Consider the following 14,529-nt stretch of genomic DNA (forward strand, 5'->3'; position numbering starts at 1 on the left):
TTCATAGATGGCTCCGTTTATGGTTGTCTCAATTTACAGAATGTAGATACAACATCAATGTAAAATGTTCCTTTTGAAAACAAAAATAGTTAAAAATGTATTACAAACATTTGAGCAGAGAAGAAACATACCTTTCAGCAGTAAGCCTAATAAACATCTCCTCCAATATCGGAAATGCCAAAAGCTTTGACTTCATTGCACATGCCTCAGTCAATATATGGATCTAAGTATATGGGAATTTGCAGATGGTGAACAGATTTATTAAAGTCTGAATAAAGTCTGAATGAAATGACATATGTATCATTACAACACTGCAAGTTTTCCAAATAACTATGTCTTTCCTTAACCAAGACGTAACCTGGAACTGAGTTGAAGGATTCTTGAAAATTAAACAGCTTAGCACATTTTAGGTCAGTGATGGACATGTAGGCCTGTCATTTGTCTTCAGTCTATGTGCTTTTCATGATGTTGGGTCAATACAGCGCTCTGTTGTGTGCTAACAATATCTTTAGATGGGGTTCTTGACCCTAATATCAAAAGAATGGAACCAACCGGTGATGGGCCCTCTTTCTTTAAGGACCCCATGGCAAAAGCATGATCCGCCTCTATGATATGTAAATTGCTTTGGGTATGCTGATAGTAGTTTATTGTATGGTGGATGTACACAATGGGAGAACAGTGGAGGAAATTGTTTTCATTAAACAGTTCTTTCATGGTTTTTGATGGATGTGATAGCTAGATAATAAAGAAGAAATAAAGAGACAATGATGTTGGCAAAGACTTTGGAGAAACTATGGATGGAAAAGGAAAACAAACAAGTGGATCCTTGACTAAATGAAGCTTTAACTTTCACTTAGAGAATGAATGAAAAGACTGAACCTTTGTATTATTTTGGGCAGAGTATAGGCAGACCGAGGTCATTGAAAAAGACAATGATGTATAGGAAAGTGTATGGGAAAAGAGAAGGAGGATGGCCAACAACGAAACGGGAAAATGCAAATCAATGGAAGGATGCAATTACAAGCAATGTGAATAAGACAATGAAAAGCCTGAAGATCAAAACAGGAAAGGAGATGATACATTATATGCTATATTGTCAAACTTAATGAGCTACATAGTATGTAGTTAGATCAGGAGCTGATTCTGGGTCCTAAGGTTGACCACACCTTTGAGCTGAATATCTACTGAACCTGTCAATTCCACATCTAATGTGTATGATGGTGTCCTGACTCTACTCCCAACAACAGATGTCTGGGGAAAGAGGTTATTGGCCGTGTTGAAATTCATCATGCCCGATCCATTTGTTCTGAAAAGTGATAAGTCTTTACTACCCTTTTCTATTGAGAACATATGCACTGATCATGTGTAAGAGTCTGTTCGGGAAGTGAGCAATGTTGTTTGAGAATTATGTGGTTTATTACTACTGGTTGGTAGAATGATTATAAAGCTGTTACTTTAAGTTCACAGCCATTTTGTTTTCTGTGCTGGTGGTGGTGAGTGGCTTCACAGAGGTGGAAGTGGATGGGCGTTGTCACCGAAAAAAGAGGTGGCCTCAGAATAGGAGCTCTAGCTCCATGTAAAGCTAGCGGAACGACATATTGTAAAGCTAGCGTAATGACGTGACTTAGAGCCAAGAGCAAAAGAAAAGGCTTGTTTTTGTTGAAGCAACTCTCAGAGAGGAGGAGTGTGCTTTTACTGGCATTCACCGAGATCTGAGTGGTGGCTGAAAAACGTTGTATGAAGAAGATATGTATTTCTGGTGAAAACAACACCTCTATGCTTTAGGCCTTCTTCACATGAGCATAAGCGTATTTGCATGCTCATCAGTGTAGTATTTTTGCAGAATGAACTATGCTTTTTTGCATGCACATTGGCGTATTTTACTGTAATTTTTGCACCCACAAGGAAAGTTTATTTGTGTGCGGCACAAAATATGCACCAATTAAAGTGGCTAAATAGTCTAAGTTCCAGATGTGTTCTTTTTCCTGTGCAATTATGCAGTGTTTCACACATCTCCTAGCATATTTCCACACATCTGCATTTGCACATCCCCGTTGACTTCTATGGGGACATTGGGTGCACAAATCTGCAGGAAAATGCGTGGAAAAAAACGCACATGTGAATGAACCCATTGAAATTAATGAGTTCTATTCTCTACATATTGTGTGCGCAAATACTTCCTTGGGAAGGGGGCCTTAAGCTAATCTTGATGAAATGAAACATATAAAGGCCAAGCCATAGATATGGTGTGTGTGTGGAGGGGTGTTGACTGACAAATGTAATGAGTGCCACGTGTTTGTAAAGGTGGTTATACACATTAGAATAAAGTCAGACAAATTGTGTACTAGCAATGTTTGCCATGGATTGGCTGGCATGATCCTTTGCTCTCAAGGAATATGTCACCTCCATGGGTGTATTAGTCCCCTCTCCCCATTGAGAACACATCCATGCTAAGCGGAACTAAGTATACATGTGTATGGCTGGTTGAGAAAAATTGCTGTTGGCTGAACACTCAGCTGTTGAATATGTATGGGCATCTTAAAAGCTATTCTACCATGGCCAAGGTATTTAAATACAAGACCAGAGCAACAAACTGGACATTTGCCCTAAAGGATGACCATTCATGACTAAGCAATAGAAAGCTGGAAGCGCTGGGCTTCAGGACCTGTAAGAGACTTTATTCTTCAAAGTGATACATTGTATGTTTGCATAAAAAGAAGATAAAAGTGGGAAAGTAAAACATTGCTGCATATGTTAGTCATTACTGAGAAAGAAAGCAAGATTGTTCCGTGCTACTTGGCGTGGTCTTTCCACTAAACCACCACTGATAGTATATATGTAGAAAAGTCCAAGTCAGCAAAGGCATCCAAAAATAATTTATCTCATCCTTTAAAAAATACAAAGCAATGCAAATTTCAGACATGCAGGACCTTTGTCATATTTATTACTGTAGTGATGAGCAAACGTTTAAAAAGTTCAGTTTGGCCAATTCACTGAACTTTTGCAAATTTATTGGAATCGAACCTGAAGTTTACCAAAACCCCTAAAACTAGTGTATAACACTGTCTAAGAGCTTTAAAGGCTTTTACGGCTCTTGGACAATGTTATACACCAGTGTTCAGGACTAGTGTTGAGCAAACTGAACCAGTAGAAATCTGTTAGAGGTCGAACTTTGCTAAATGTTTGTTGCGGTTTGGAGCCAAACTATACTTTAAGCTAAGTTTGATGTGAGACAGGGTTCCACTGGTTTGGTTCACGTAACACTAATTATTGGTGTTTAATAGAAAGCCAGAAGGCACTTGTTCTGTATGATGACCTGATATTACAGTATTTTGTAAAGGGGAAAGCTTTTTGCTTAATGAGTCCACAAGAAAAAAAATTAAAGCTTGTTTGACTTGGTTGGAGAAGTTTACAGTTCATCTTGTCTGAATGCAAAAGTTATGCCCAATGATCTCATCTTGAGACATTTTTGCAAGAATATTGAGTTTCATGTGCACACACTTACTATGAAATGCCATAGTATTATCCTAATTCTCCTTTATACACTATGCAGAACAAGCTATGGAGGCGTTTCAGGACTGCTCCATGATCGTGTAAACCCTCTGGCTTTTACCCTTTTTTTTTTTAGGTCTGTGTCCCATATGTAAAAATGAAATTCCATCTGTATTCAACTATGTAAAGAATATACAAGATTATCATCTTTGTTGGTTACTTAAATGCAACACAAGGAATTAAAAGACATGGAGATGAGGCACTTGTAATGTGTATTGTATATGAAGCATGTCCTATTATGGTTTGTGGTGAGACCATATGATATCTCCAAGAGAATGTTCCTCCAAGCTTGTTGCATGATGACAGCCAGATCTAGACATGGAAAATGTTTCTTATCTGTGACAAAAAGTACACAACGACTCTTCATTATTTTCTTTCCCTCTGGCTCCCTCGAAATCATAAAATATTCCCAAGAGTGTTCTCCCTGCTCATTTCCTACAATCAATTAATAATCATCAGAATCTTTTTTCTTCTTACGAGAAAATACAAAAATACATCTAATGATTGCCAGATTCTACAATGAAATTATTGTTTCGAGTTATGATCTTCTGTATCCCAGAAAAATACCTAATCCCGCTGAAAACATTCAGCCAAACAGAATATTGGATACAGTGAAATTTGGAATAAAACCACTGAAACAGTTACAGGAATGAGTCAGACATACAGTTGACGTAGGACCAGACAAGACTATCTCAACCATGGGTAAATCTCTATGGACATCAAGGCCTTATTTCACCTCCAGTCTTAAGGGTCACCATACATCTTAGATAGCTGTTGGATGAACCCTCCTTACACATGAAGAGCATTTCCTCTAAACAGGGAAAAGGGAGTTAGTTGCTGCCGGACTCCTCTGGCAGGAGCTTATCTCCCTGAGAATAAAAGGTTTCAACGTGTAGAAACCCTACTGCTGATTCTTCTGTCTTCCAACATCTGCTATTGGTGGATACTTGGGAGGTCCCTGTTGAAAAATGTGGATTCGTCTGATCTTCATCTAATGTCAATGGCCATCTTTACAGTATTGGATGCAAACAATGTATTGAAGTAATCTAAAAAACCTTGATAAAATATCATGCAAAGAAAAATAAGGATCATCACGCATAGCTATCCAACATACCTTATGGCATGAGCACACTTTTCAGTCACATCCCTTCTGGTGGCAACAATAAGACTAAAAACAAAAACTAAGCAACATCTCAAACCATTAATGGAAGCAAAATGCACTTTTTGAGATGAGCACCCAAAATTGCAATGAAAGAATGGTCTTCCAGGCAGGTGGTCTTCTCAAGGAAGGTGGCCAGTATTCCTGATGGAACTAAAAATCTGTCTTAGGCAATTTGGTCTGAATAATGGCGAGGGGCGATCTTCTCAAAGAGGTAGTCTTCTGAGGAGATTTAATGATGTTGTGCATTATTCTGAAATTAATTAGTTTTCAGCTATCACATTTCACGAAGATCATTTATTATCCACAGATATTTGGACCTATGATAAGACCATCTCGATAGTTAGTGCTCTTTCCTGGCACTACTGAGATCCATGGTTTGTACTTGACCATCATAATGTTGAGTTTATATGTTCTAGTTTCTTACTTTGTTTTCTTTGGATTTTCTAAAAATGTCTTAAGGTGAGTTGCCTTAGGGCTCCTGCACAATGGCGTTTTTGCGGCGTGGCTTGATAAAATGCCTGTCAGATCACAATATAATGTAATACTATGGCATTACATTTTTTTTTTAAATGGCAAGGAAAAACTGAAACGGAAAAAAAAGGCTGCACCCTTCAGAAGTTAAAAACAGTCACAAAAAAATGGGTAGGACTCACACCCACTGGCGTTTTATTCTCCCTTGCGCTGCGAGAGCAAGTGAAAACACTCGCCTCGCAGCGCGAGAAAAACGCTGTAATATCGACAGTGCTTTCAATGGGGCCAGCGGCAGCGGTGCTAGCCCGATTGAAAACATAGGGAGAATGCCGCGGACTTCTGCCACAGCTGTCACAAGTCCTGCATGCTATACCATTGCTTTCAATGGGGTCGGTGCTGCTGCCAGCCCCATTGAAAGCAGTGGTTTGGGGCAACCCCTGGTTGGTTAGCTGGTTAAAAAAACAAAAACAAAATTTACTCACCTCTCCACCGCTCATACGCATCCTCCGGCTTGTTCCCCTGCACTGCTGTCCAGCACTTTCAGCAGGCGGGGATTTTTAAATGAATGAATAGCTAACCGCTGGCTGTAATTGGCTGAGCGCTCAGCCAATCAGCACAGCCCTTTCAGGAGGTGGGGAAAAAAATGTACTCCCCTCTCCGCCGCTCAGACGCGTCCTCTGGCTGGCTCCCCTGCACTGCTGTCCAGCATTTTCATGAATAGTTAAGCGCTGGCTGTAATTGGCCAAGCGCTCAGCCAATCAGCACAGCCCTTTCAGGAGGCGGGGATTTTTAAAATCCCCGCCTGCTGAAAGTGCTGGACAGCAGTGCAAGGGAGCCAGCCGGAGGACGCGTCTGAGCGGCGGAGAGGTGAGTAAATTTTGTTTTTGTTTTTTAACAAGCTAATGATGATTTTCAGGGAAGGGCTTATATCCCAAGCCCTTCCCCGAAAATCATACTGCGGGGCTTGCCACAAACCACTGTTGTCAATGGGGTCGGCAGCAGCTACGACCCCATTGAAAGCAATGGGATAGCATGCTGGATTCTGTCACAGCTGTCACAGCTGTCACAGCTATGGCAGAGGATTCCTTCATCCTCGCGGTCCCTGTGGGTATGAAGGAAACCTCTGCCATAGCTGTCACAGCTGTGGCAGAAGTCTGCAGTATTCTCCCTATGTTTTTCAATGGGGCTAGCATTGCTGCCGCTGGCCTCCTTGAGAACACTGGCGATATCACAGCGTTTTTCTTGCGCTGCGAGGCAAGTGTTTTCACTTGCTCTCCTAGCGCAAGATAGAATAAAACACCAGTGGGTGTGGGCCCTAAGGGGGGGAGGACAGTAGAAAGGTGTGGAGGGTTAATCCCTTTATCTTATCTGCTTACTGCTTATATCTCTATGCTTACTGCCCACCTTCTATTTCCTAAAAATTATATATCCAAGGTAATATAGTTACAAAGCATTACACATACATACAATTTACAGATGTAGCAATGCTTACCTTGACACCTCGAGTGGCTTCACATGGGACAACTATTGTCATGTAGTTGCTCAAAATAGTCACCGAAGCATGTTGTTAGCATACGAACAGCGGTTTGTACGCTTTTACACAGAGCAATGGTTGTTCACTCCTTGCTCATTGTTGCGGCCACTGAAGCGCACACCTCCCTGCAGAGTTATTGGCTAGTCATTGAAAGAAGATAATTAATCAAGCAGCGACTCTTTTAGGTGAGCTGAAATGAAAGGCCAGGTGAAGGAATTCTCTCTCGTCACCCGGTTGGTGGCCGTGTTTACTGTCCTTTTACATGGCACAACTATTGATCAGAAAATTTGTAGCGTAGAAATAGTTGATTTGCTCTTCCACAGAATGATGACTGTTCATCATTAGTTATTTGCTGAGATGTTATTCATTGAGGAATCTCCATGCAAATTTGTTCATAAGTTGCTCAAACTCAAACAACTGTGACTTCATACTAGATGACGTTTGATCCACCAGCCACTACTTTTTGGTAAGCTGAAATGAAATGACTAGAGACTTAAGTCTGTCACCTTGTTGGTGGCCATGTTTATACTGAATGACTATTTGAATTCGCTCTTTCAAGTGATTATTTGGCCAATAGTTGTCCTGCATAAAAGTATCTTTACATTCACTTATTGACGGACTATTAAGACAATAGTTGTCCCATGTAAAGCTACCCTCAGGGCTTCTTCACACAGACGTATTTGTTTTTGCATGCTTACCGGCATATTTTTAATATGTTTTGCGCACACAGGGCATGTTCATTTGCACGCAGTAGATTAATATGCCAGGATTTAATTGGCTATTTAGCCCTTTGAGTTCTAGATGTGGTCTTCTTTTCATGGAATTGTGCAGCATATAGTGCATAGATATGCACATTGCAAGCACATTTGCGCACCTCCCGCAGACATCTAAGGGGACCTTTAGTGTGCCAATAGAGCCTGTTTCCGAAAAAAGGAAATATGAATGGACCCATTGAAATCAATGGGTTCTATTCTCTGTGCAAATATGCACTCAAATACGCCCATGTGACGCACCCTTTAAAGGGGTTATCCAAAAATCTAAAAGTATTCCCTTTCCACAGGATAAGTGATAATTTTATGATCGCTGTTGGGCTTACCGCTAAGACACCCATAGATCTTGAGAATGGAGGTCACGTGTCTCCCTCTTCTCATAACTTTTTGGTTGCTTCTCCCACACAGTGGCGTCAGACTGAATGGAGATCTTGCCGCATATCGACAGCTGCTGCTCTGTTCATCGTAGCAGGGCTGCTGGAAATTGCTGAGCGCTTGTACTTGACTATCTCCGCTAGTCGCATTAAAAATGAATAGAGCGGCAGCACATGCTCAACCACTGCTCAATTCAATCTCTTCCTCACTGTGTGGGATTCAGTAAGCCCAGAAGTGAGGAGGAAGGGAAAGGACACGGGAACTCCATTCTCAGGATTATTTGGGGTCTCAGTAGTGAGACCCTCCATGATCATAAAGTGGATACGAAATAACTTTAAATTTTGGGATAACCCCTTTGAGTAAACTCCATCACAAAACTTTTTTCTTGCCTTTTCAAAAGCTTTTGCTGCAGCAAGTTATCAGCGCTGGATTAAATTTTGCTACATCTTTACAACAGAGAACGAGACATTGGCAAAGTTTCCATTTTAAGAACATTTCAATCAACCAACGCGCTCCTTGATATGATTATCATTTGAGATCTGTCAAAACAAAAGTAAAAGAGCCAACAAAAATCCAGCCAATGCCTGGTGGTGTCCTGGAGCGCGGATACTTCCAGACACTGCAGGGCTTAGCATGGAACGTACTCCGACCGCATACACCGCAGCTTGATGTAAAATGAACTGACAATCCCATCACCCGGCGTCCAACCAGCAAAGAAGCCTATTATGCTCCAAGTGCCGTAATGGTATGTATTCCCTGAAAGCGCCCTGCGCCATTTGCTGCCGGCGTAAAGTAAACACTTTCATTTATTGCGCTGCCAACTCTTAACCCCTTGTCATTGCAGAGCTGTAGGACTACATCAACACCTTGGTTCAGTCACTTCCTACGGTCCGTTCCTTGAAGTGGCGGTCATACGATGTTGTGGCTGGTTTCATCACGCCAGCTTATAAACACAAGCGGACAGATCAAACAGCATTAACCCCGGTGGATCATTTTCAATTCATAACAAGTCAGATAGAGGTTTTCATTATACGGAGCTTAGACGCGACAACACACGATTAATGCAAATGGAACTTCATGTATGACGGCCATTGATAAGGGTGAACTTCCAGCTGTGGGGTTCAGCCCTGTCACTTTGAAGCATTTTTTTTTATTAAGAAAAGCTTAAATTCCCGCAGGGACTAAGAAGCTAAACTGTCGTGAGAAAATAAATCCCAGCCACTACCATCACAGATTCCATAGGGGTTGTTATCCAACTTTCCTGGAATCCTGAAAGGCAAAGTTGTCTGTGCAATAGTGTGAGAGAAGAGGGGTGCCTGTTTATAACTAGGGACATTTGTCTAGGAAAGTTGGTTAGAATAAAGTAAAATATACATAATGTTGACTTTACTGTTGTCACCTAGCTGCCCCAGAAACTGAAACAATTGGTCGGGTCCAGATGAGCACATCGTAAGACATCCGTAATGTGGATCTATATTGCACACATGTTTACAGATGATATTACATGAGATAGATAGATAGATAGATAGATAGATAGATAGATAGATAGATATGAGATAGATAGATAGATATGAGATAGATAGATAGATATGAGATAGATAGATAGATAGATAGATAGATAGATAGATAGATAGATAGATATGAGATAGATAGATAGATATGAGATAGATAGATAAATAGATATGAAATAGATAGATGGATAGAATAAGATAGACGAATATTAGATAGATAGATATGAGATAGATAGAGAGAGAGAGATAGATAGATAGATATGAGATAGATAGATAGGAGATAGATAGATATGAGATAGATAGATATGAGATAGATAGATAGGAGATAGATAGATAGATAGATAGATAGATAGATAGATATGAGATACATAGAAAGATAGATAGATAGATAGATAGATATAGAGTAAGATAGATAGAATACGATAGACAGATATTAGATAGATAGATAAAAAGATAGAAGATAGGTAGATATGAGATAGATAGACAGATATTACATAGATAGATAGATTTTTTTTACCAGAATTCTGGTGTAAGTTAGGTTTTTCTTATGCACAAAAGAAATTAGACATATTTACTGTTGATTTATGCTGTAAAGCTCAAATATTATACGTTTCACCTAACTTTTTGAAAACTGTCTCTTAAAAGGATGCGAGGTTTTAACATAATGAAGTTTCAAGTCATATTTAAGAATTTTGTTTATTGAAAAGTTGAAAAATGTGTTACAATCTCACTCCAGTGGCTACAAAGTGACTCCACACCTCCAGACATATTTAGGGATGCAACAATTTCATTCAATATTTCATAAATTTGTCACTTTTTAAACTGGAGAAGGAGAAAAGAAGCTGCCAGGGAAGTGGAATCAAACATTCCCCTACTGATAAATCCCCTCTAATGTGCTGCCATACAGGCTCTGTCGCACCTCTGTCCTGACCATAGGCTCTAACTTGTAGTCCTATAAAAATGTCAGACAGCACTTTGTGATATTACCATAAGGTGAGCCAGATGTGCAAAGCCCTGATATAACAAACTCAGCTCTGCTGCATTTTCTTCTGCTCACTGAGACTGCTATTTAATCTCAATTTAGAATATATATTAAAAACTGCCCTGATATTAGTAAATGCTGCTCTGATAAATGATGTGCAGCTTTAAATCTCCCCAAAAAGGGTTAACACTATGTTCCAGGTCCCCGGCAGTACACAGTATAATCTGGATGCAGTTCATTTTACAGGACAAATGTGTCTTTTAAAAATCCACAGATGCAAAAGTGAGAGGGAAACCCAATATTTTCTTAACATATCAGGTCAGCGTGTGATATCATAAAGGGCTGCAAACGTTTGCTGTTCTGCTATATCTGAAAGGCCGTCGATTCTTTTTATATGGACTGCAGGCCAGATTTACTTCCAGATTGCTCATCAGTTCCTACAACATGTTACTTTTTGTGGCCGGTAAAATTCTTTAAGTTTACGAGCAATATTCTTAGATCTCTAACACAGAGAACAGGAATCTCAGCACTGTCCCTAGTGGCCACCAACAACCATAGCCGTGTAATGTGCAAAGCATACAAGCAGAGGCAGGCAGCAATGCTATCTCAGAAATGGCAAGCCTGCAGCAACAAGGCTAATCATATAAATCAAAGAACATGAGCACATACATGACGTGTGTACAGTACATGTTCAGTAGATGCAGTAGCGAGCCCGCTTTACAATACAGCAGTGTTAAGATATATGGATGAAGCGTGCTATACAGAGAGATCTGGATGTAGAAGGCTGTGGCGGAGTTCATTACATGCTGCTGACCTTCATCACTATCTCATTGGGAATGTTGTGAAATTATTACACCCCATTCTTCCGATAGAAGATCTCACTGACCTAAAATAGATAGATACCGTAGATAGATAGATAGATAGATAGATAGATAGATAGATAGATAGATAGATAGATACCGTAGATAGATAGATAGATAGATATAGATAGATAGATACCGTAGATAGATAGATAGATAGATAGATAGATATAGATAGATAGATACCGTAGATAGATAGATAGATAGGAAATGTATGAAAGAAACATAGAAGATAGATATGAGATAGATACCGTATATAGATTAGATACCGTAGATAGATAGATACCATAGATAGATATATATGAGATAGATATTAGATAGATAGGAAATAGATGATAGAAACATAGAAGCTAGATATGAGATAGATAAATAGATACCATAGATCGATAGATATGAGATTGATGGATACCGTAGATAGATAGATATGAGATAGATACTGTAGATAGATAGATATAAGATAAGTAGATAGATAGATATGAGATGGATTTTAGATGGATAGATATGAGATGGATAGCTAGATGTAGCAGAGCTGAATTGCTCATTTAATTAGTGTGTACACTGATATGGATAAATGAGTCTGCGTGGCAGAGTTATCTGTAATCCTACTTTAAACCTCAATATTTTGTGAGATACAAATTTATGTACTGTAAACTCCGCTCTGCTACAACTGTAGAGTGATGGGTACAGTAAGACAGCTATAATACTAATGCATGCATACAGATAGAGAAATAGATAAGAGTTTAATTTTTGATACAAAAAAATCGATCACCAGCAGTAATACACTGCAGCAGACTTATTGCGGATGTTTTTATTGGATGCAAACTAATTTAAACAAATGTACCAAAAAGAACAAATGTTATGCCTCTTAAAATGTGTATGGAAAAGGCCACGGGGTTTGCGTGGCACGAAGTTTATTGACAGATTTAAGAATTGCGTCTTTTTAAAAATTCACAAAATTTCCAGTAGCTGGGTGGTGCACACAATGATTCCACATCTTTAGACATATTTAAGGACGCAAGAAATTTATTAGCATTGTGCAAAATTTGATAAATCTGTCACATTTTAATTTGGAGAGGGGGGAAAAAAGCTATAACAATCCCCCTGATGATAAATTCTCCTCATTATAACCTCATCAAGTGTTGTGATGCAAATAACAAATTCTGCTTTGCTACATCATAATAATAATAAATAAATAGTAATCAAGTACAGATGTGGCAACGTTTATCTTCACTCTTAAATAGTGATATAAACTCTGGCGCAGAACTTTTTCTTGCTTTTCAATAACTTTTCAATGACATTTGTTGCAGCAAGTTAAAATAAATAAATCTTGTTATTTGTATAGCTCCAAGTTATCAGCATTGGGTTACATTTTGTAACATCTGTAGCTAAAAACTGCTGTACAAGTTCTAGGATGATCTTAAAGGTATAGACTGTACTATAAATACTGTATGTAATATGTACATTATGCTGTTAATGCTTGGGGGATTAGTATAGATTGTAAACTCTGCAGCCAATGGCAGGGCTATATCCTTATAGCAGGAATTATTTGGTATAGACATCCCTTGTAAAATTCCCTATTGTCTCATGTTAAGCAATAAAGAAAGGTCTTCAATACATAAACCTCTCTATTAGCAAGAATGAAGAACCATGTCAATTTATAACTATACTCCATCCCCAGTGATATCAATGGGCAACATGATGCCACACTTAAACAGCTGATATCATAAGATTATTGAGGGTCCCCATAACAAGACCTTACATGTGATCAGCTAGTTCAGTTTTGACTTGGAAAATCCCGTCCCCTTTCATTTTAACTGCATTATTAGAAGCTACAGTAATGAGAGGACTGCGATCACAATGAGTCCCCTTCATCCGGCTCAGTCTCTTAAATGAGTTTTGCAAAGGTTAGATCCTGCCCTGATTCTCTGTCCCAGGTATGTTTGGTGACATTTGCTCCAAATAGCTGCTCTATATATAGCCGATAACACATTATTTATAATTGCTGCTCTTTCTGGAGTCGGTTATAGTGCACCCCTTCTAAATACACAAGACACATAGTAACTGTGCAGACTAGCAGAAACAAACTTGCAAACACTGTTATCCTTCTGCAAGCCCCATTCTAGACTGCACTGCTATTAAAAAATGAAGCATTGCAACAGCAAAGTTTCTTAAAGGCACAGCTTTTATAGAAAGAGCACTTACTTTTTGCAGCCATTGAGTGTAATTTTCCATTACATGTTCCAGATGTTGTATTTTCTGGGACGGAAAATCCTGATCCATTTGTGGTGCGTCCCTCTGCAGAGCGTTGGTATTGTACTGTTCTGTAGTGGTTGTGCCCTCACGACAATTCCCATCATGTTCAGGAAGGATAAAAGTGTACGTGCACTGCCCATGTTGGATGCGATTGTATCTTCTACCATTGCTGTCTGCTCCTTTCCTTTGCACATTGCACTCTACATTTGCAATCAGTGTAAGGCAAAGGGTGAATAAAATTCCAGATGCCATCCTGGTGCAGAATTCCCTTAAAAAAAAAAAAAAGTAAAGTTTCCTTTGCAAGTTCTTCAAGAAGTCAAAGCCTGGAAAGAGCCACAGTGTTGTGTAGAAGTGTACAGCTGCACAATTTGATTTCACCCCTGTGATATCTTCAGCTCCAATAGATATATTTAGTGCATAGAAGCCAAGGATCTATTGTCTATCCTCATTTGCAGTCTAAAGATTAACCAGTCCGCTGCACACATGGAAAGCCTTGGTCCCCTTGCCTGTTCTCTGGCTGCAGCAGATCTGTTATTTCCACTCAGACCCTCAGAGTTTTATTAAGGCATTCAAGCTGGAAGCAGCCTAAGAGATGGCTTGACAGGAATTTGAGTGCGCCCCTATGCAAAGCATAGCTGGTGGTTTTAGGAGAAAGATATCAGTTTACAAAGTGGCTGCATGCATGACCTCAATCAGGCTTATTCTACACAACAACTAACAGCCCGAGACAAGCTCAAGAAGAAAGCAGTTTGTCCTTGTCAGCGGATTAAAACTTAAAAAGTTGTAAAAGTTCTACATTATTTTTTTTTTTTCAAGTACCAAATAACTTATGGGAGGGGCCTGGGGGGACCCAATGGAAGAGAAGGGGACACCTTGAAGGATGACTCAGAATTTAAAGCACAGTTTTGTGCAAATAGACTACTTTTCTACATCGATAATGTGTGGATCAATGATGGTGCAGCGTCAATCTACTCCTGGGGCATACAGGTCAAGTAGATTAGGGGATTGTAGACAGGTGCTTTAAAAACAATCGATCTAGTAGACAATGAGGGCATCGCT

General features: G+C 39.5%; 1 protein-coding gene across 1 annotated transcript in view; it reads right to left on the reverse strand.

Annotated features, from left to right (window-relative positions):
• Positions 1–14,218, reverse strand: part of ANGPT1 (angiopoietin 1) — a 323,094-nt gene extending 308,876 nt beyond the window's left edge. Inside the window, exon 1 of the mRNA XM_066578083.1 lies at positions 13,420–14,218. Within this exon, the coding sequence (XP_066434180.1) occupies positions 13,420–13,722 (303 nt within the window). The 5' untranslated portion in view covers positions 13,723–14,218. The remainder of the gene's footprint in view (positions 1–13,419) is intronic.
• Positions 14,219–14,529: the final 311 nt, after the last annotated feature.

This window comes from Eleutherodactylus coqui, chromosome 9, assembly GCF_035609145.1.
Source record: "Eleutherodactylus coqui strain aEleCoq1 chromosome 9, aEleCoq1.hap1, whole genome shotgun sequence".
NCBI lineage: Eukaryota > Metazoa > Chordata > Amphibia > Anura > Eleutherodactylidae > Eleutherodactylus > Eleutherodactylus coqui.